This window comes from Muscardinus avellanarius, assembly GCF_963383645.1.
Source record: "Muscardinus avellanarius genome assembly, chromosome: 1".
In the NCBI taxonomy this organism is placed as follows: Eukaryota; Metazoa; Chordata; class Mammalia; order Rodentia; family Gliridae; genus Muscardinus; species Muscardinus avellanarius.
The window spans coordinates 187,907,552-187,928,770 of record NC_137786.1 but is presented as its reverse complement, the minus strand read 5'-3'; the positions used below and the strand labels follow the sequence as shown (position 1 = coordinate 187,928,770).

At 39.7% G+C, this 21,219-nt stretch overlaps 1 protein-coding gene across 1 annotated transcript in view; it reads right to left on the bottom strand.

The window, feature by feature from the left end:
• Nucleotides 1–21,219, bottom strand: part of PARVA (parvin alpha) — a gene marked incomplete at its 3' end in the record, with an annotated part of 169,563 nt that overhangs the window by 28,237 nt on the left and 120,107 nt on the right. Inside the window, exons 4-5 of the mRNA XM_080705250.1 lie at nucleotides 17,516–17,618; nucleotides 3,378–3,518 (exon numbers count right to left, since the gene is read on the bottom strand). Of these exons, the coding sequence (XP_080561376.1) occupies nucleotides 3,378–3,518; nucleotides 17,516–17,618 (244 nt within the window). The remainder of the gene's footprint in view (nucleotides 1–3,377; nucleotides 3,519–17,515; nucleotides 17,619–21,219) is intronic.

Sequence of the window (21,219 nt, the reverse complement as noted above, 5' to 3'; positions counted from 1 at the left end):
TTCTATATTACACATCGTTCTGAGCCCACCAAGGGTGGTGTGCACATATGTTACTATAACTATGAACTATATTATGATGTGAAACTATAATGAACCAATAAAAGTTAAAAAGAAAATTTGAGCTGTGCTCTTCTGACTTGCCCAAGACATGACTCATCCTCTGTTCAGTGTATCCACACTGTATATGCTACTCACCTGTCAGTCACTTGGTAGCCATCTTAGTTACCAGATGGACTGTCTTGGTATCACAGTGCTTGCCTTATTATACATAATGATGGCCCTCACAGTATATCAGTAGCGATGCTGGCAATTCAGATATGTCAACGAGAAGGTGTAAAGTGCTTCCTTTAAGTGAAGAGGTGAAAGTTCTTGACTTAGGAAAAAAAAAACTATGCTGAGGTTGCTCAGGTCTATGGTAAGAATGAGTATTCTTCCCATGAAATTGTAGAAAAGTAAAAGAAATTCATGCTAGTTTTGCTGTGGTACCTCAAACTACAAAAGTTATGTTCATAGTGTGGAGTTGAATGGGGATTATAAGAATTATGTATATAAATGCTTAGTTAAAATGGAAAAGGTATTTAAATTTGTTTCTGTATAGGAAAAAGTGGTATATATAAGGTTTGGTGTTACCCATTATTTTAGGCATTCAGTGGGGGTCTTAGAACATATCTACCTTGGATAATTACATGTATGTATATATGTACACACATGCACATATAAAACATATTTTGCACACTAATTACTAATTAATACATATTCAAATGGCTTGAAGGAACACATATTCAGAGCCAGACCCTGAGGTCAGCTTATGGGGCTGTATCTGTGGGCTCAGTGCCAGGCTCTACAGAAGACCCTCTGGGTCAGACTCATGGCTCCATTATTCATCACCCATGTGACCCTGGACAGTGATATCCCCTTAGAAAATATTATGTGCTTAATCTGTTTCAGTCATTCTTCCTAGTTCCAGGGATTTAGTGGTGGAGAAATAAAATCCCTTGTTCTCATGAAGCTTACATTCATAGCGTCTTAACCCCTCTATGCCTTGATATCGCCTATCTGTGAAACGGGGATAATAAAAACTCTTACCTAAGGTGGTTCAGTGAGGAGTACAAGGATTAAAATGTGGAGTGTTTATAAGTGTGTTTAGAAGTGCACAAGGGAGACATTAAGTACCATAACATATGCTGGAGAATAACCTTTAAATTTCTTTTAATTTATCTGTGTTTTCTAAATTTTTAATAATGAAAATTACTGTTGTAAATAGAAGAAAAGGAAGAAATCCCTAAAGTCCTAGATTGAGAACTGTAGTAACCTAGCAGCTTGTCCCTACCCTGAGCAGAAAGATGATCGGATGTCCTCAGATCAGGCCTCATAAATGAAGAGGGCTGAGGTTTCCCCTCAGTGCCCGCCATATTCCTATGGAACAAGCCACTGCCTTTGTTAGTGAGCCCAGCTCAGGGAGCTCACCGCCCAGACGATTACTCCCTCTGACCTAGTAATTCATCTTGGTTCTGGAGATCTAGCTAAGGAGAATAATTCAAGAGAAGCAGAAGCCAGGCGTGGTGGCGCACGCTTGTAATCCCAGCATTCGGGAGGCTGAGACCTGGAGGATCGCGGTTCGTGGACAGCCTCAGCTACTTAGTGAGGCCCTCTGCAACTCAGTGAGACCCGGTTTCAAAATAAAGAATAAGAACTAGGGTAGGGGGTGTAGCTTGGAGGTCAAATGCCCCTGGGTTCCATCCCCAGACCCGCAAAAAAAAAAAAAAAAAAAAAAAAGAGAAGCAGAGACACAAGCTAACATCCAACTTGGTGCTATCTGGTTTTTGCAAGAGGTTGGAAACCATTATTAAAAGGATCAATATTAACCCAGGGATTAAGTTAAATATAGGATATCTACTCCATGAAATAAAAGAAGCTATCAAAAATTATAACTACGAAGACCATGAGGACATACAGAAAATATGTATAATAAAATATTAAGAGAAGATAACAAAACACAGTGGTACATATGACTTAAACAAGCAAAAGTATGCATTGGTGTGACCAGTAACGGACAAAAAACCCCAACTAGATTAAGGTGGTAATATTTGATAACATACACCTATAATCCCAGTACTTGGGATGCTGAGACAGGAGGACTGCAGGTATAAAGCCAGCCTCAGTAATTTAGCAAGGCCTGCAGCAACTTAGACCCTACTTCAAAACTAAAAGATAAAAAAGGACTTGGAGGTAAAGCTCACAGGTGGAATGCTCCTGGGTTCAATCCCTAGTACCACAAGTAAAAAAGGAAAGAAATTAAGCACAAACCACACAAAGCATTCAAAGCCACTAAAGACAATATTCTTGATGTGGCTTTAAAAAAAAAATTCCACCTTTCTAGTGATGTGTGCATGTATGCCTCTACCATCTTGTACTCCATTAAGATGTATGACTACAATGCACCAATACAAAAGAAAAAATTCCATCCATCCATCTCAGCCTTTCCTGACTAGATGCCATGACAAGTTGAGAGGTGTTTGTTCTGTTTTATTGCAGGGGGACAGAGTGCTGGTCCTTATGTGAGGAGGCAGGAAACAGATCAACCAAGCTCAGTGGGTCTTTCTTCCAGGCCTGCTCTAGTGCTCATCACTACTGTGGATCTCAGGACATAGACACGCTGCCAGAACCAGGGATCATCATTCTCCCCCAGTGAACATTATTAGTGTTCCTGGGGCGCTGGAGATAGAGCCCGTCTCCAAGATGGCTCCTGGGACCCAGAGCCGTGGCCTCCCCACTCCTGCCCTTAGGACCTCCCATTGCTCGGCGTAGAATGTCTCGTTCCCAGCATCATATGCTCTGTGCAGCATCTCAGCAACTCACACTGCAAAAGGAGGTGTGATCATGCTGAAGGAGGTACCCATTATTAGGTGCTAGAAACCTGAAGAAGAGAGTACTCCTGGCAGCTACTGGGTCACTAAGTCTAGAGGTGAAGATTCATTTTGTTTCCCTAGGTTTTAAAGTTTTTTTTTTTCTTTTTTGGTTGGGGAGAAGAACCCATTTTAAGTTGTGCAAGTTAGATGCAATAATGTATAATACTTGACTCTTTAATACATAAAGGCAAATGCAGTCTAATTTTATTAATCTAAATTCACACTGTTTAATCTATTACAAAAGAAGAAAACACCTTTGGACTCCCTCACAAGAGATAGGTTGGGTTCATGTTGATTCTGATAGGGACTCAAACATCTGCATTAGACACCAGGCCCTTGTGGTGGCAAAATAGTTAATGGTTTCACTTTCTTAGAGCCTCGAGCTATGCAAGCTGTGAGAAGCTGAAAATTTAAAAATCCCATCCCAAGGTTTGCACCCTCAGCACTATCTTCACTCCTTCTACTCACAGTCCACATTCCACTTGATGCTCCTGGGAGGAAGCTTCAGGGTTTCATTGATCTTCTCCAGGACGGTCTGCAGTTTTTGCTTCTGAGCAATCTCAGACTGGGTGACCTCGGCAACATTTAGCTTCTCACTCTCAAGTTTCTCTGGGTGACAAGGAAAAAGACAGTTGCTGTTTGTTACCTTGGGCCATCAACAACCCTAATTCATGCCCTTCTCCATGTGCTCACACGTGCACACACTCATCCACCAGATGCGTACAGAGGTCCCTCAGTCTCCAAGGGGGATTGGGTCCTCCGTCCCCCTAGAGACACCCCATGAAGGCTCAAATTCTTTATACAAAATGATGTAGTATTTTCATATCATCTGTGTAATCCTATACATTTTAATCATCTCTACATTAGTTACAACATCTAATTCAATGTACATTCTATATGTTGTTATAATGCATAATTTAGGGGATTATATGTCTGTGCATGTTCAGTCCAGATGTAATTTTCGTTGAATATTTTTGATTCACAATTGGTTGAACCTGCAGATGTGGAATCCATAGATACAGAGGGATGACTATATAGGGCCCTCATGAGGGGAGGGGTTCTACTCCTAGTCTGATGGTGGTACTGGTGGCAGCAATACTGTGAAAGAAAGCCTTTGACTTGTTTTGAGCCCTCAGGACCACAGGAGTAGGGCATTTAACTTAGTGTCTATTTCAACACTTGTCTATCATTTGAGAGTTTCCCCTTCTTTCCAGTTCTGTCTTTTCCATGAATATCTCTGGGGTTCAACTAGACAGTTTCTCTGCTTCCCCTTAGCAGTCAGGTTCTTATTCAAGGCCTTCGTCCCTTCTTGTCTATGGTATATGCCACACCCAATCATATTTATCTGATAGAAGCATCTTCTTTTCTTTTTAAATACACCCAGAAGGCAATGCGTCATATTTCATCCATGCTAAGGTACACATTTTTCACATTTTAACATCCCTAGAACCAGGTTATGTCTTAAAATTGATGGCATCCTACAGTTGCCGCCAGCCAGGTGAAATATTTTTATAAGAGTTATTACTGCCTCCATATGCAGGAACTTGGCTATTGCTCTTCACAGGATGATCACTTCCATGTTTCTTCAAAAGGTATAAAATGAACCTTCTAAGCAAGAGGAAAGCATTGGACAATGGCTGAGTGGAAGTGACCTCTCTAAGTAGTACTCATACAACAGAGTGCTTCCAAGCCAATGTTTCTCAGGCATGATGACTTAAAACATAGTCTAATCATTTTATTAATCTAAATTTATGTTTTAATCTATTACAAAGAAAAAAAAAACATAACAACTTTGGGCTCCTTAGTGAGAAATTTGTCACCTGTTTCTAGATTCACTTAATCCACACTCCATAACCCATTCAGGACTGGTAGACCTTATACTCTGAAGTGTGTATATGTGTTTTGTGTGTGGTACTGGGGATTGAACCCAGGGGCATTCTACCTCTGTGCTACACCTCCAGACCTATTTTATTTTTTTACTTAGAAACAGGTTCTCACTAAGTTGTGGAAAGCCTCACTAAATTTCTGAGGCTGGCTGCAAACTTTGGAACCTCCTGTCTCAGCCTCCCAAGTATTGGGATTATAAGCATGTGTCACCATTCCTGGCTCCTGAAATGTGTTTAAAACATCTTTTCTCTGTAATTTTAAGGGCTGCCATACAAACAAGTTAAACTTTCCATCCATGGTTTCCTATTGCATATGATATTTGTATTAGGAACTGTAGCTCACACAAGTCAAATGTTCCTGGGTCATTCCTTGGAGATAAAGCTGCCCACTGGAGAGTTTCTGTAAACTCTGTTTACTTAGGAGTCCTTTCCAGTAACTTGTAGGATGATCTAAGGCAGTTTTCATCTACAATGGTCTGGGATATTATCTTTTCTCTTTAGTTGTTTCAACCATACTTCTAAAGTTCAGGGATCTAATAAGCTTATATGTTATATCTAAATGTCTTCTTTTTTAAATGGTGAGCCTGAAGAGAACCTGAGTGCCTGTCTCATTTTAGGCTGGATTCTTTTTTTTTTTTTTTTTTTTTTTACAGAACTGGAGATGGAACCCAGGGGCATTCAACCTCCAAGCGGCACTCTCTAGGCTGGATTCTTATCTCTGTTCCTGTCCTACTAAAGAAGTGACAAGCTTTTTTCCTTTCCCTGTTATTGTTGGGCGATGTAACTGTCTCTATAGAAGCGACTTGTTTTCATTGTATACTATAACTACAAGCATTGGGCAGAGGCTGCCCAAAGGAGCTAGATTGAGAAACGTCTGAAGCCTTATCTTGGCTTAGAGGGAAAGACTGCTGGGATGGGTTATTGATGACTGTCTTGGGAGTGGGCAGGGAGGAGAGGAGTGGCATGAGAGCCACTTATGTGAGGGCCTTGCTGTATTACATCACTGTCTATGAATTTTCATATTTATAATCTTCTATTGGCATTGCACTTGGACCAAATAGCTTAGGTTTCCGAGTCTGTTTTCTAGGTCAACCACTTTTTCTTGCACTTTTGTCTATTTTTTTCTTGTTTTTCAAAAATCGGTGGGCCATACTAAATACACACTTGGTCTCTTCACCCCCCCTTCCTGGCACAGAGCTTCTATAACTCTTATAACCTCCTCAGTGATGCTGGCTGATAGAAGCTTCTTTTGTTACGTTTGGTTTTTTTGGTTCCCAGTTCCTGAAAGAGCTCCAAGTGATGGCTGAAGTCTGTTGCCCGAGGAACCAACCATGTAATTAAAGCCTTGGTACTTTTGGCCCCCACCTCATCTCTGGGGGTGAGAGAGGGGGTTGGAGCAAGTTTAGTTAAATCACCAATGGCCAGGGATTTGGTCAATCATGCTTAGGTAATGAAACCTTCAGAAAAAACTGTAAGCAAAGGGATTTGGAGAGCTTCCGGGTTGGTGAATATATCAAGGTCTTAAGCCGGGCGTGGTGGCACACACTTGTAATCCCAGCATTTGGGAGGCTGAAACCGGAGGATCACGGTTTGCAGACAGCCTCAGCTACTTAGGCCCTCTGCAAACTCAATGAGACCCTGTTTCAAAAATAAAGAATAAAAAATAGGAAAAAATAGGGCAGGGGATATAGCTCGGAGGTCGAATGCCCCCTGGGTTCCATCCCCAAACCTGCAAAAAAAAAAAAAAAAAAAAAAATATATAAAGAATTTGCTGAAGCGTGGTGTGTCCAGAGTGGGCATGGAGGCTGTGGGCCCTTCCTTCATACCTGCCCTACACTCACCTCTTCCCTTTAGCCCTTCCTGACTTGCATCCTTTAGAATATACTGATAAACTCAAGTGCCTTCCTAAGTTCTATGAATCATTTTAGTGAATTATTCAATCAGAAGAGGAGTGGCAGGGACCCTTGATCTATAGCCAGTTGATCAGAAATACAAGTGGCCCAGACTTGTGACTGCCATCTGAAATGAGGACATTCTGGAGGAAATGAGCCTTAACCTGTGGGGGCTGCACTAAATTAGGGTAGTCAGTGTCAGAATTAAATTGCAGGATACTCAGCTGGCATGTTCAGAGCATTGCTCAGCGTGGGAAAACGCATGCATTTGTTGCCAGAAGTATTGTGAGTAGGGAAGAATGCGGGTTTCTGAGATTAGATTTTACACCTTACTTACTGGAGCTCTCATTGCTTTTCTGTTCCCAACAGTATTTTTTTAAATATTTTTATTTGGTGCATTGTAATTATATATCATATTGGGGTATATAATGATAAAAACATACATTCACACAACTCTTGGAGTATGTCCCTTTCGATACCACTTCTTCCCCTCCCCATACAGGTCTCTGAGGTTGGAACTGGTAATCTTGTATACATACGTGGTATTATTTCAACTGTTAACACTCTTTAAATCTTTGTACCCCCCTCCTCCCTTCCCTAAACCCCCTCAATCACTCCACTGGAGTCTCTGCTTTTCTACCTGATGTTATTTTTATTTCTAAATTTCTCTCTGGCTTCCATATATAAGAGAAAGCAGACCTCTCCCTCTCCCTCTCCCTCTCCCTCTCCCTCTCTCTCTCTCTCCCCTAGCTAATCTTGCTTAGTATAATCTCGAGTTCCATCCATTTTCCTGGAAATGACAGGATTTTGTTCTTTCTAAATGAGTAAAATTCCATTGTGTGTATATACAAGATTTTTGTGATCCATTCATTTGTCGATGGACACCAGGCTGGATCCGTAATTTGGCTACTGTGAATTGTGCTGCTATAAACATGGATATGGGGTGTATTCATTTCGGGTCACCCCCCTATGCCATTTTGGCATGGGGCTGTATTTCTGTTTTCTGTATTTTTATCTTTCTAATAAACTTCTTTAAATCTTCAAAAAAAAAACACATGGATATGTATGTATCATTATAATATTCTGACTTCAATTTCTTCAGAACAATGCCCAGTAGCCCTATTGTTGGGTCACATGGTAGTTCTACTCCCAAGCTTCTGAGATACCTCTACATTGATCACCACAGTGGCTGTACTAGTTTGTGGCTCTACCAAATGTGTATTAGGGTTTCCATTTCCCCACATCCTGTTTTTTATTTATTTATTATTTATTTATTTATTTATTTGCGGGTTTGAGGATGGAACCCAGAGGCATTTGACCTCCGAGCTACACCCTCTGCCCTATTTTTTACTCTTTATTTTGAAACAGGGTCTCTCTAAGTTGCGGAGTGCTTCACTAAGTAGCTGAGGCTGTCCGTGAACCGTGGTCCCCTGGTCTCAGCCTCCCAAATGCTGGGATTACAAGCGTGCGCCACTATGCCCGGCTTCCCCACATCCTTGCCAGCATTTACTGTTGTTTGTGTTCTCGATGGTTGCCATTCTAACTGGAGTTAGATGGAATGTCACTGTAGTCTTGATTTGTATTTCAAATCAAGAAATTTGTTGAACACTTTTTCATACATTTTTAATATATATTTTATTTGGAAACAGGGTCTCTCTCTTTTTTGTTTTTTTTGGTGGTACTGGGGTTCCTGGAAGCCCTTCTACCTCCGGGCTACACTCCCAGACCTATTTTTACATTTTTATTTGGAAACAGGGTCTCCTAAGCCAGCGCGCGTGGCTGGCTTCGAACCTGCGCGATCTTCCTGTCTCTGCCTCCCAAGCGCGGGGATTACAAGCGTGCGCCACCACATCCAGCTTTTTCATACATTTATTGGTCATTTGTAGTCTTCTTTTGAAAAGCGTCTATTCTAGATATTATTCCAGCAAAAAATGATTATTTTAACTAGTCTTTAATACTAAAATTATAATATATTTTTCCCAAAATTAAAATATTTTTCTCTTGCTTTTTAGCATCTGTCATTGCTTACTCAGGAGAAGAATTTTTGTGACTTTGTTTTCTTTCTTTTACATTACAAAGATTTTGGAAATGTAATTCTGCTTTACTTTTTCTATCTTGGTCATTACATTTAGGATTTATCTTTTTGCTTTCAAACTTTGTTGGATATTTTATTTTAGACATTGATTTGGCATTAAGTAGATTTACATACAGAATATATTGCAAAGTGATCTTTATTAACACACAGAATTCTTTCTCTTTCTTTGATAAAAATGAGATTATAAAATACATTTGCTACTGGCTTTTCCCCAAATGAACATATATAATGAGTATCTTTCTAGATCAATACGTATAAATATATTCATTAAAAAAACTGTATAATATAGGGCTCGTTATATATTCAATCCTACACAGGTACACAGGCAGGTTATATCCTACTTTTCCTCCATTTGCAATAAGGTTGCAATAAATATGGTGTGTGTATTGCTAAATGACAATTGCTGGTAAAAAATAAAAGGTTTGGCTTTACAGTGTTTCTTCTTTCATCTTATCAAATCCTCTCACTAGTTCTTTTATTACTTGTATGAGTTTTTAGCATCCTCTGGGTATGCAAATAAGATAAAACACTGTTATATCTATTTTGTAAGCTCATATCAATTATTCAATGTCATATATATACTGAGGATTGAACCCAGAGGCATTCTACCTCTGTGGTATACCCCCAGCCCTATTTTTTATTCTTTATTTTAAAACAGGGTCTCACTAAGTTGCAGAGGTCCTCACCAAGTAACTGAGGCTGGCCGTGAATTTGTGTCTTCCTGTCTCAGCCTCCCAAGTTATGGGATTACAAGCATGTGCCACCACACCAGGCTTCAGTGTCATATTTTAAAATAAAATATTTATTTGAGAACCTCTTCTACTATTCCTACCCTTTACTTTAAGATATTTAATCCATAACTTTTTTTTTTTTTGGTGGTATTGGGGTTCCTGGAAACCCTTCTACCTCTGGGCTACACTCCCAGACCTATTTTATATTTTTATTTGGAAACAGGGTCTCTTAAGCCAGCGTGGCTGACTTCGAACCAGCGCGATCCTCCTGTCTCCGCCTCCCAAGCGCAGGGATTACAAGCGTGCGCCACCATGCCCGGCAATCCATAACTTTTAAGAGGCCCACTCAAATTTTCTATAGTTAAATAGCAATGTTATTCATTGTTACTGAGGATTTGAAGATAATTTGTCAATACTCCTAGTTTTCTTCTTTTGTTCTTTTGAAGGCTAATATTAGCTAGCTTTTTGAAATATATCTATTGCTAACATTTCATTCTTCCAGAAAAAATGTTTCTTGAATGTTTCTATAGTTCTACAAATTGTTCATAATTAGCTTAACTGTTTCCTAAGTGTATGATTTTGAAATAGAATGTGACTTTGTTTTCTCAGGCAGATTATTTTGTGAATATTTTAGTTGTTTTTGAAGTTAGCATACACAGATGTTTTTGAAGAGATTTTTAGAAAACAATGCAAGGGTATCACCAAAGTTCTAAAATATAAAAATAGGGCAAAACAGACTCAATTATTCTGAGTGGTGGAAGAATTGTGATGTTCTAACATAGTCATCATATCTCTCATACTATATTAATGTAACCAACCATCAAAGAATTAGAATAAGAAAATACTCTTTCCAGTATGAATGATTCCTGAGTTATTTAAAAATATTTTTGTTTCCAAACATATGGGGAGCATTTGTTAAAATATATTTTTAAAAACTTACATCATAGAAAATTTGGCTTGTGTGCTAATTTGTTGAGACTTGCTTTAAGGACATAGCCAAATTTTGTAAGAGTTCCATGTATAGTTGAAAAGAATGAGGGTATTCTAGTATGCAGGTGTATCATATGCTAGAGGCAAATTAATCTGGTTAACTGTATTGTGCAAACTGTCTGTACCTTTACAAACATTTTTCTTAATAAGTTAAAAATCTATTGCTGTGATAATGGATTTGTCAAATTCAAGTAATGATTATAACTTTAATTTTTATTTATTTTAATTTTTTGCAGTACTGGGAATGAAACCCAGGGGCATTCTACCTCAGAGCTACATCCTCAGCCCTAAATTTTATTCTTTATTTTGAAACAGGGTCTCACTGAGTTGCAAAGCGCCTAAGTAGCTGAGGCTGTCCTTGAACGGCGATCCTTCTGTCTCAACCTCCCAAATGCTGAGATTATAAGCATGCGCCTGGCTAATTTTAATTTTTATATTTCAATATATAGAAGTAAATATAACTTTAAAAATTTACATATTTCTAGTGATTTTAATTTTTTATCAACATATAGTGACCCTGTAATAATGCTTTTTGCTTTAAAGGCAATTTTGTGTGTGTGCGTGTGTGTGTGTGTGTGTGTGTGTGTGTGTGTGTGTGTGTATGTGTGTGTCAATAGGGATTGAACCCAGGGTCATGCTGCCTCTGAACTACACCTCAATCCTATTTTTTAAATTTTGAAACAGGGTATTGTTAGGTTGCTGACAGTCTTACTAAATTGCTGAGGCTGTCCTCGAACCTGCAATCCTTCTGTCTCAGCCTCCCAAGTACTGCCATTACAGGTGTGTACCAGCACACCCAGCTTATGTTTTAAAATTCTTTCTTGTGAGGTGTGGTGGCACACGCTTGTAATCCAGGATTTAGGAGGCTGAGACAAGAGGATCGTGGTTTGCAGACAGCCTCAGCTACTTAGTGAGGCCCTTTGCAACTCAGTGAGACCCTGTCTCAAAATAAAGAATAATAAAAAAAAAAATAGGGCTGGGGTGTATCTTGGAGGTAGAATGCCCCTGCATTTCATACCCAGTACCACAATTTTTTTTCTCACTTTTTACCCTTTAGTCTTTCTATATTGCATTCTGGGTGATTTCTTCGAGCTTATTACTTCCTTCTTCAGCTGTATTAAATCCATTAAAGTCTCTAATTTCATATTGTTTTCATTTCTGGAAGTTCTGTTTGTTTTTTTTTCTTCACATCTACTTGTCCAGTTTTTAGTTTCTGTTATATCATCCTTTACAAAGCCTCTTAACACAAATTAAACATGGCTCATGTTATATCCTATAACTTAACAGTTCTGATATTTATAGTATTTGTGTGATGAATCTATAATTTATTGTTCCTCTTGACAATGCTCTGGGTGGCTTGCTACTCATGTCTTTGTTGATTTCTAATTTTAAGCTCATTTCCCTGGAATTTTACTTCAGGGAGTTCTTGGTAGCCTCGGTTTAGAGTTCATTTGCCTTTAAAGGAAAGAAATAAGTTTTTTTTTTTTTCTGCCTTGGGGCACTAGTAACCTGGGGTAGCTTTTAATTAAATTTCTAGCTTAGGACTTTTATTTTTATTTATTTATTTTTTTGGTTGTACTGGGGATGGAACCCAGGGGCCTTCTACCTCCGGGCTACACTCCCAGACCTGTTTTATATTTTATTTGGAAACAGGGTCTCTTAAGCCAGCGGAGGCTGGCTTCGAGCCTACACGATACTCCTGTCTCAGCCTCCAGAGCGCGGGGATTACAAGCGTGTGCCACCATGCCTGGCTAGCTTAGGACTTTTAAAGTGACATTAGTTGTGGGGATCCTAACCCTAAATCTCTGTGAATACAGATTCTGACAGGAATTCTCAGCAGCAGACATTTTCTTTCTTCCTTCCTTCCTTCCTTTCTTCCTTTCTTTCTTTCTTTCTTTCTTTCTTTCTTTCTTTCTTTCTTTCTTTCTCTTTCTCTCTTTCTTCCTTTTCTTTCTTTTCTCTCCCTTCCTTTCTTTTGGTTTTATTTACATCCAAGGCTGAGATAGACATTTACCCTTACTGCCACTCTCTGTGGGATATGATTTTCTATTCTACCCACTGAAAGCGTTGCCCTTCAAAGACTCGCTTTATTCTCTGGTCGCTGATCCAATTCCCTATCCCAAAGCCTCAGACTTTACTCAGGCTTTATTTATTTTTGGGTACTGGGGATTGAACCGCTGAGCTGCACCCCTAGCTTTTTTTATTTTGAAACAGGGTCTCATTAAGTTGCTGAGGCTGGTCTCAAACCTGTGACCCTCCTGTCTCAGCTTTCCAAGTACTGGGATTACAGGCATGTGCCGCCATACCCACTGCTAAACAGGCTTTATCTCCTGATTGTGCAGTGTACGCTATTAAACCTCAGGCTGTTAACCACTGGGAATTAGCACCTGCCCCACTGGATTTACAGTTCCCTTTTGTTCTTGGAACCAGAAGAATTTCCACCCCTTTCATACCAGTTCAGCCATGCCATACAAAAACATGTTTTTAAAGGCTTATCCAGATTTTTAAAGTGTGCTGTACTAAGAAGATTTGTTTGAACATGTAGTGACTGTAATTCTGAAAACAGACATCTAGTTTCAGAGCTTATTACATCGACTAGAACCCCGGAAACAATGTAAGAGTTGGGATAGTTGCTATTTCTGACTTGTTCCTAATAATGTATCTTTGCTATTTCACTATTTAATGTTTACTATTAGGTTTTGTTTAATGGTTTTTATCATATGTAGTAAGTTTCTTTTTCTTCCTGTTTTACTTGGGAAGAAAGTTAAAATGTTAAAATGTACATATATTGAAATGTGTGAAATATTTGAAATATATTTGGCAGATATATTTCATATATTCGAAATGTAGCAACTATTATTTGACATTGACTCATAGATTAATTCACTCCAGCTCTGAAATTTATATGCACTCACCAACTTTTTTTTTTTTTTTGGTGGTGCTGGGGATCGAACTCGGGGGCATTCTACCTCCGAGCTACACTCCCAGCCCGATTTTTTATTCTTTATTTTGAAGCAGGGTCTCACTGAGTTGTGAAGGACCTCAGTAAGTAGCTGAGCCTATCCACAAACTTGCGATCCTCCTGTCTCAGCCTCCCAAATGCTGGGATTACAAGCGTGCGCCACCATGCCCAGCCTATTCACCAACTTTTTAAGAGCGATCATATATAAGCATGGAAAAATTATTCAAGCTGTAAAAATTATGATTCTTTCCTCCCATTGCAGCCCCAAGTTCCCTACTCTAATTCCATAGAGATAAGATGACCAGAGCGATTATATAGAACCACAAGCATGAAATGTCTCCTCTTTAACACACACAAAGATGAACTGGGTCTGATGCTGCCCCTTGCAGCAGCACTCCCTGATCTGATGCATGAAAAAGGGCAGATAATTTCTGTTGGATTTCTCCCTCAAATGTGTTACATTCATATAATCATGAGAAGACGTCAGACAAATCCAAATTGACCACCATTCTACAAAACCACTGACCAGTACTCACTGGAACTGAAAGACACAGAGAGATCGAGAAACTGTCATAGACTGAAGAGAGTTAAGGATATTTGACAACTAAATACAATGTGGGAACTTGGATTAGATCTTTAAAATCCTGCTACCAAGGCAGGAAACAGCATGATACAGAAAGAAAAAAACAAAAAAAGGATTTTGAACCAAAGAAACTAAGGAAATAAAGAGTTCTGAGCTAAGGTGGCCATAGCTGGACTGGAGAATAACGGTGAGAGTCAACCCTACCTATCATGTTGGGCACTTTTCTAAGGGCTTTGCCTACTAATTGAAAAATGGGATGGATATGATGCATGATATTTGGGCAAAGAGACTAAGAGGAGCAATTTAGGATGACTCTTAAAGTTTCTCATTTGAGCAACTGACTGTGTGGTGGTAAGGCCATTCATCAAAGTAGAAGATGGAATAGACTTCGTAGGAAGGAAAAATATAGAGAGTTCAGTTTGGTTGCAGCATGGCTGTGGAACGTCCAGGTGGGGACGTCTGCAAGGGTGTAGCTCAGAGTAGAATGCCTCTGGGTTCAATCCCCAGTGCCACACACACACACAAAAGACTTTAACAGTCTGAAAGAGAAGAGCATCCTGGAGCTATAGACCTGGTAGCTATGATTATGGTAGAGGTGATAGCTGAAATTGTGAGTGGGAGGAATAGTACAGGAAGTGGGTATGAAAGAAAAAAAGGGGATGGAAGACCGAGGAGCCCCAGCCATGACTGAAAGAGGAAGCACATAAGAAGAAGGTGGAGAAGTAGGTGTCAGAAGTAGATGAGAACCAGGAAAACAAGAGGAAGGAGACACCACCTGGCCAAGGGAAGGGGACGGGAGGTTTGGTCACATATCAGCAGAAGAGGAAGTCTGAATTGGCACTGATGATCTTGGCAGGGAATGTCCATGGAAAGATGGGAGGTGGCCAGCTGTGCCGTGGGAGGATGGTGAGCCAAAGGGAGGCAGGTACAGTGAGTGCCAGATGCTCTTTTGAGAAATTTGGCCAGGGAAGAAGGAAGATCGAAAAATAGCCAGAGGAGAACCCAAGGTTACAGGGTCCACTCAAAACACTAATTTCAGATCCTAATTCTTCCCAGGAACTCCTGATACATATACACATTTATCTTTCTTTCTTTCTTTCTTTCTTTCTTTCTTTCTTTCTTTCTTTCTTTCTTTCCTTTTTTCTTTCTTTTCTTTTTTTTTTTTTTTTTTTACTAAAAATTGGTTCTTTCCGTTGGATATCCTGCCTGTAAGATTTGATGCCCAGCCTTAGACTCACATGGTTCTAAATCTAAGATTGTAAAAAGAAGCATGGTCTCTGTATTGAATCACCTTCTTGCTGTGAAAGCTGAAATATGAAATAATCTAACCCAATGATATGTGCTGCCTGACTTGTGTGGCACAGATGTGATGCTGGGCTGTTTTGTAGCCATTTCTGAAGGCGAGATTACTCCATGACCATGTTCCATTACTTCATGGCCACGTTCCACCCTTGCTTTGAAAGCTGAGCATAGAATATTTCAAGATGGTTTCAGATCCTGATTAGAAATTTGCTGGAGGGGTTAACAGCTGCAGTCATGGGGAGAGATATTCAGTGAGGCACAAGGCTTCTCCATGTCTACACGTGCCAAAGCTTTTTCATTTCCATTCTGTACTCAGTTGGAGTTCACAACCCTTAAATATTAATACTCATTAATATTGATGTTTGAGTACCAAATCAGCTTAGCTTCCTAGAAATTCCTAGAGGTTATATTAGCCATTCATTCATTCAACAGACATTGATTAAGTGCTAGGCAACCTGATGGGACTGGAAAAGCCTGGATAAATAAATAAGATATGGCTCTTGACCTTAAGAAGCCCATATACATTGACATACATAGCTACAATGTGGAAAGCCTTAAAATAAGCCATGTAGATATCCATATGCAGGTATATATTTACATAGGTTCGGTTTCTCTTATCCAAAATGCTTGGAACCAGAAGTGTTTCAGGTATTTTTCAGCTCTGGAATCTTTACATATATATTAGGAACTACATTGAGGATGGTACTGAAGTCAAAACATAAAATTTATTTACAGTTGGTATATACTTATGGTACTTGTACACAGCCTGAAGAGTTGTTTTATAGAATATTTTTTAGTGCATCTGTGTTTTGACTGCAAGTCATCACGTAGGGTCAGGTGTGGAATTTTCCACTAGTGACAACACTCAAAAGGTGCTAGATTTTGGAGCATTTTGGATATTTTAGATTAGGGATGCAAAGTGTGTGTGTGTGTGTGTGTGTGTGTGTGTGTGTGTGTGTGTGTGTGTGTACAGAAGGCACATGAGATGAGAAGATTGAGCATTAATGATTTACCCTGGTAGATAAGGAAAGAAGGCCTCAGAGGCAGGAGGAAGAGCAGGGGCAAATATATCAAGGTGACCATGCATGGTGTATGTATTAATGTAGCAATAGTGAGTGTGAAATAGTAAAACTAGCACCAGGCACTTACTGGGCATTCATGAGGTGTCAGGCCCTCTTCTACGGTCTTTACACGTATCACCTCACTGCACTAGCTGCGCCTGTGGGAGCCACCAGACATAGGCTGAGGTGGGATGAGCTGTGCTGAATGTGGTGTGGGGAGATGTTTTCTGGCAAGAGGGAACCACTGAGAGTTCTCAGTAAGGACTGGCAAGATGATACTTGTGATGTAGAAAGAGTCCTTAGCTGGCTGTGCAGACAACAGATTGGAAGAGCTGAGATGGGAAGCCAGAGATGTGAGTTTAGAAGCTTTTTCAATAATTCAGACAAGAGCGAATCAGACCCATGAAAATGGTGAGAGGTAGATTCAGGAAAGGCTTTTGAACAAGGGGAATGGCCTGGATGACATCTGTGTCCGGGAGCAGGCTGGCAAGGAGGAGCTGGGGGGCTCTGTCCACCCAGAAGGGAAGGAACAGCTTTAGGAGAGTGAATGGATTCAGTCTAAGGCACACCCAGGTAGAAGAGCTGGCTGGTGGATAGCTAAGAATTGGAGAGGGAAGTTTGTGCAGGAGATAGGAGGAGCCTACCTTCACTCAAGCTGAATTTGTCCTTTCCACACTTCGGTCACCTCTGAATTCCCCTTACCTTCCACTTTGGCCTTAGATTTTCACATGAGCTGCTCTGAAGTGACCCATGGGTACATGATCACCTTCACAGAGGCATACTGTCACACATACTAGCACCCATCCCAGAGAAGAACACATACACATGAGTGTCTATGGATGACAGAAGTCTAAAAACTCACACCCATGTAGATATTCCTAGAAAGAGTGAGGTGTGTTCTCCAGCTATTCAGAGGGGTCTTTTCATTTACCCAAGCCTGCTAGAGGGAGCAGGCCTGCCCTTCCAGCAAGACTCCCTCTGCAATCTCTTCATGTAATACAGGTTTCAAGAGGACATCTAAAGCTCTCCCTGAGCTGTTACCCCAAGTCCACCTCTAGAAGAGCCTGAGCAGCCATGCACCACAACATTCAACTCGCCTCCTACCAAAGAGCTTCTGCAGGACTTGTCCGTCATATAAGTCTTCAGCCAGGTCTTTCACAATGATTCTTTCTCCAACCAACACATCATTAATCCAGTCAATTAATACCTACACAGAGAGAGAGCAAGAATAAGAATCGTAGGTATTTTTTCTAATAAATTAGCTTTCTTATTCTGGGCAATTAAAATCTACATGAACTTCTAACTTTATTTTATTTGTTTATTTATTTATTTTATTGGTGCACTGTATTCATACATCATAGTGGGATACAAACTTTTGTAGACATACATGCACACATCGCCCAGTCAGCCCTCACTGGATCCCCACCCCATTCTCTCCCCATCCCTCCCTCCCATGCTTGGCTTAGTGGTTGACATCTAGTATTATAGCAATTTATCCAAAATTAAAAATGATAATCTCACATAACAGTTTCATTTGTCTGATACCAAGCTTTTGATGACTTAAAGATAACATTTCAATATTTCTTTTTACTTTCTTTCTTACCAGAGAATTTTTTTTTCTATTTTTTTTTTAGGTGAAACTATCATATATTTATATATTTATTTTTCAGAAAAAAAACTCTATCCTAATATGGAATATGGACTCTAGATACCCAAAATGATCTTGAAAAAGAACAAAGCTAGAAGATATATATTTTCTGATTTCAAACCATATAAAGCTACAATAATTGAAACAGTGTAGTACTATTCTAAAGGCAGATATATAAACCATTGAAGTTAAATAAAAGCCTAGAGCTAAATTCTTCCCTATATTGTCAAGTTATTTTTGACAAGGTTTCCACGAACATTTGGTGGTAGAAATAATAATATTTTAACTAAATATTGTTAAAACATAATAATTACATGGAAAAGAATAAAGTTGGACCCTTACCTAATCCCATATACAAATATTAACTCAAAATAGATAAAAGACCTAAATATAAATCTTAAGACTATAAACTTTTAGGAGAAAATCTGGGTCATAAAACCTCACAACACTGAAATTGGCAGTGATTTCTTGGATATGATTTCAATAGCACAGGCAACAGAAGAGTATACAAACTCCCTAAAAAATAAAAAAAATATATTGTATATCCAAAGACAATGTAAACAGAGCTAACAGTTACTAATAGAATGGGATTAAATATTTCCAAATGCTATATCTGAAGGTATATTAATATTCCAACTATAAATCCTAAAAATTAACAACAATAAAGGCAAACAATACCATTTAGAGATAGGTAAAAGACTAACATAGGTAATGAATCTCCACAGATAACCAATCTTAGTTGACTGTTGGATGGAAACTCTTGTTTCTCTGGTTCTGGTGTGTGTTACCTATTTCTTCTTTGTAGTTAATCTCTTTGAGTATTTTCTCTAGTGCTGGTTTTGAAGACAAAAATTCCTTCAGTTTCTGTTTGTCATGGAAGCTTCTTATTTCCCCATCTAATTTGATAGAAAGTTTTGCTGGGTAGGAAACTTTTGGCTGGAAGTTGTTTTCTTTCAGAGTTTGGAATATGTTACTCCAAGCCCTTCTGGCTCTCATGACTTGGTTTGGGAAGTCTGGAGTGATTCTAATTGGTTTGCCTCTGAATGTCACTTGGCCCTTTGTTTTTGTTGCCTTTAAGATTCTCTGCTTGGCTTCCACATTGGTCATTTTGACAATTATGTGGCGTGGGGATCCTCTTCTCCGATCCTGTCTAAAGGGAGTTCTATAAGTTTCCTGGACCTGTGTATCAACCTCTTGCTCTATGTTTGGAAAATTTTCTGCTATTACTTCCTTGAAGAGATTGTTGATCCCTTTGGTTTCACTTTCTTTTCCCTCCTCTATTCCAATTATTCTTAGGTTAGCTCTCTTAAAATGGGCCCATATTTCTTCAATATTAGATTCCTGTTGTCGGATATTTTTTCCTAGATTAGAAACTATGCGTTCATTTTTGGAATGATCATCTTCTTGTGTTCTTCTGACATTTAGGAATGCGTGCATCTACTCCTCTGTGAACTCTGGTGTCCACACTCCTCTATCATCCCTGAACCTGTGTGCATGCATCTCACAATCTATGAGTCTAAGGCTAGCTAGTTATTTTCTTTGAGCCTCTGGTTTCCTATCTCTAAAACTGAGGATGAAAATATCTCCTAGGTTACATGGTGGAAAATAATTCTGTATGACATGGGCCAGATTCTTGATTAAAGGAAGACCTTAGTTATCAAGAACTGGTCCATTAGGACAGTTGGTGAAGTGGCTTCTGTCACCCCATGCTCAGGAGTGTTCATCATCATGGAAGGAAACAAACTTGTGCAAGGTTACAGAGCTCACCGGGAGGAGACAGGAGTGGGTCCTTGGTCAGCTCACCCTATAGTGTGTGTACTTCTCTCTGCAAACTACTACTCAGGGGGCTGCACAGACTTCTCTTGTCTGCCTCTCAGTAGCTGTCACCAGCTGGAGACTATGTGTGCCAGGCATTGAATGGAGGCGTTACAAGTGATAGCTCATCTATCAACCCCCAGAAAACCCCTAAGAGGCATATATCTTTACCTCCATTTTTCAGGTAAGGAATTGAAACTTAAATATGGTCTTTTTTAGTTTTTCCCTTTTGCTTATTAAGATATTATTTAGCCAGGTGTGATGGCGCACGCTGGTAATCCCCGAGCTTGGGGCAGGGAGAGGTTTGAAGCCATCCTCGCTGGCTTAAAAGACCCTGTTTCCAAATAATATATAAAATAGGTCTGGGAGTGTAGCCCAGAGGTAGAAGGGTTCCATCCCCAGTACCACTAAAAAAAAAAAAAAAAGATATTATTTATTTATTTATTTATTTATTTATTTATTTATTTATTTATTTGGTGGTACTGGGATTCCTGGAAACCCTTCTACCTCCGGGCTACACTCCCAGACCTATTTTATACTTTTTATTTGGAAACAGGGTCTCTTAAGCCAGCATGGCTGGCTTCAAACCTGCGCAATCCTCCTGTCTCCACCTCCCAAGTGTAGGGATTACAAGTGTGCCCCACCTTGCCCGGCAAAAGATATTATTTATAATCAAAGGAACCAGTTTTAAGCACATGGTGATGAGTTTGGGTCACTGTACACACTTGTGTGCCCCCCATCATTGTCAAGATGCAGAACACTTCCCTGACCACGGAGGCTCCATAGCATGTTGTTCTCTCAGGACATGATGATGATGAGCACCTACTATGTGCCATGCATGGCCTTTATCCAATACTTTAAGACTCAGTCTGTCCTAAAGATGCTTGTATGGGATGGGGTAACTAGTCCAGTTATAGGATTACAACACTGAAGAATTCCAATCCAGGGGCTGGGAATCCATGGTGCTACAGGATTAGTGGTGGCTTCCAGAAAGACCTGTGTTTGAGAACACTCTTAAAAGAAGACTAAAGCTGAGCATGGTGGCACATGCTTGTAATCCCAGTACTTGGGAGACTGAGAATCACAATTCACAGATAGCCTCAGTTACTTAATGAGGCCCTTTGCAACTCAGTGAGATGTTGTTTCAAAGTACAGAATAAAAAATAGGGCTGGGGGTGGAGCTCAGAGGTAGAATGCCCCTGGGTTCCATCCCCAGTACTGAAAAAAAAAAAAAAAAGACTAGACTAGTATTTCAATGTGGTCAAAACAGCCTTGATCTAGAAAATTCAACCTCTACTGGAGGCAAGGAGGTGGCCCACAGGTACTGTGCTTCTGGACTGCACTC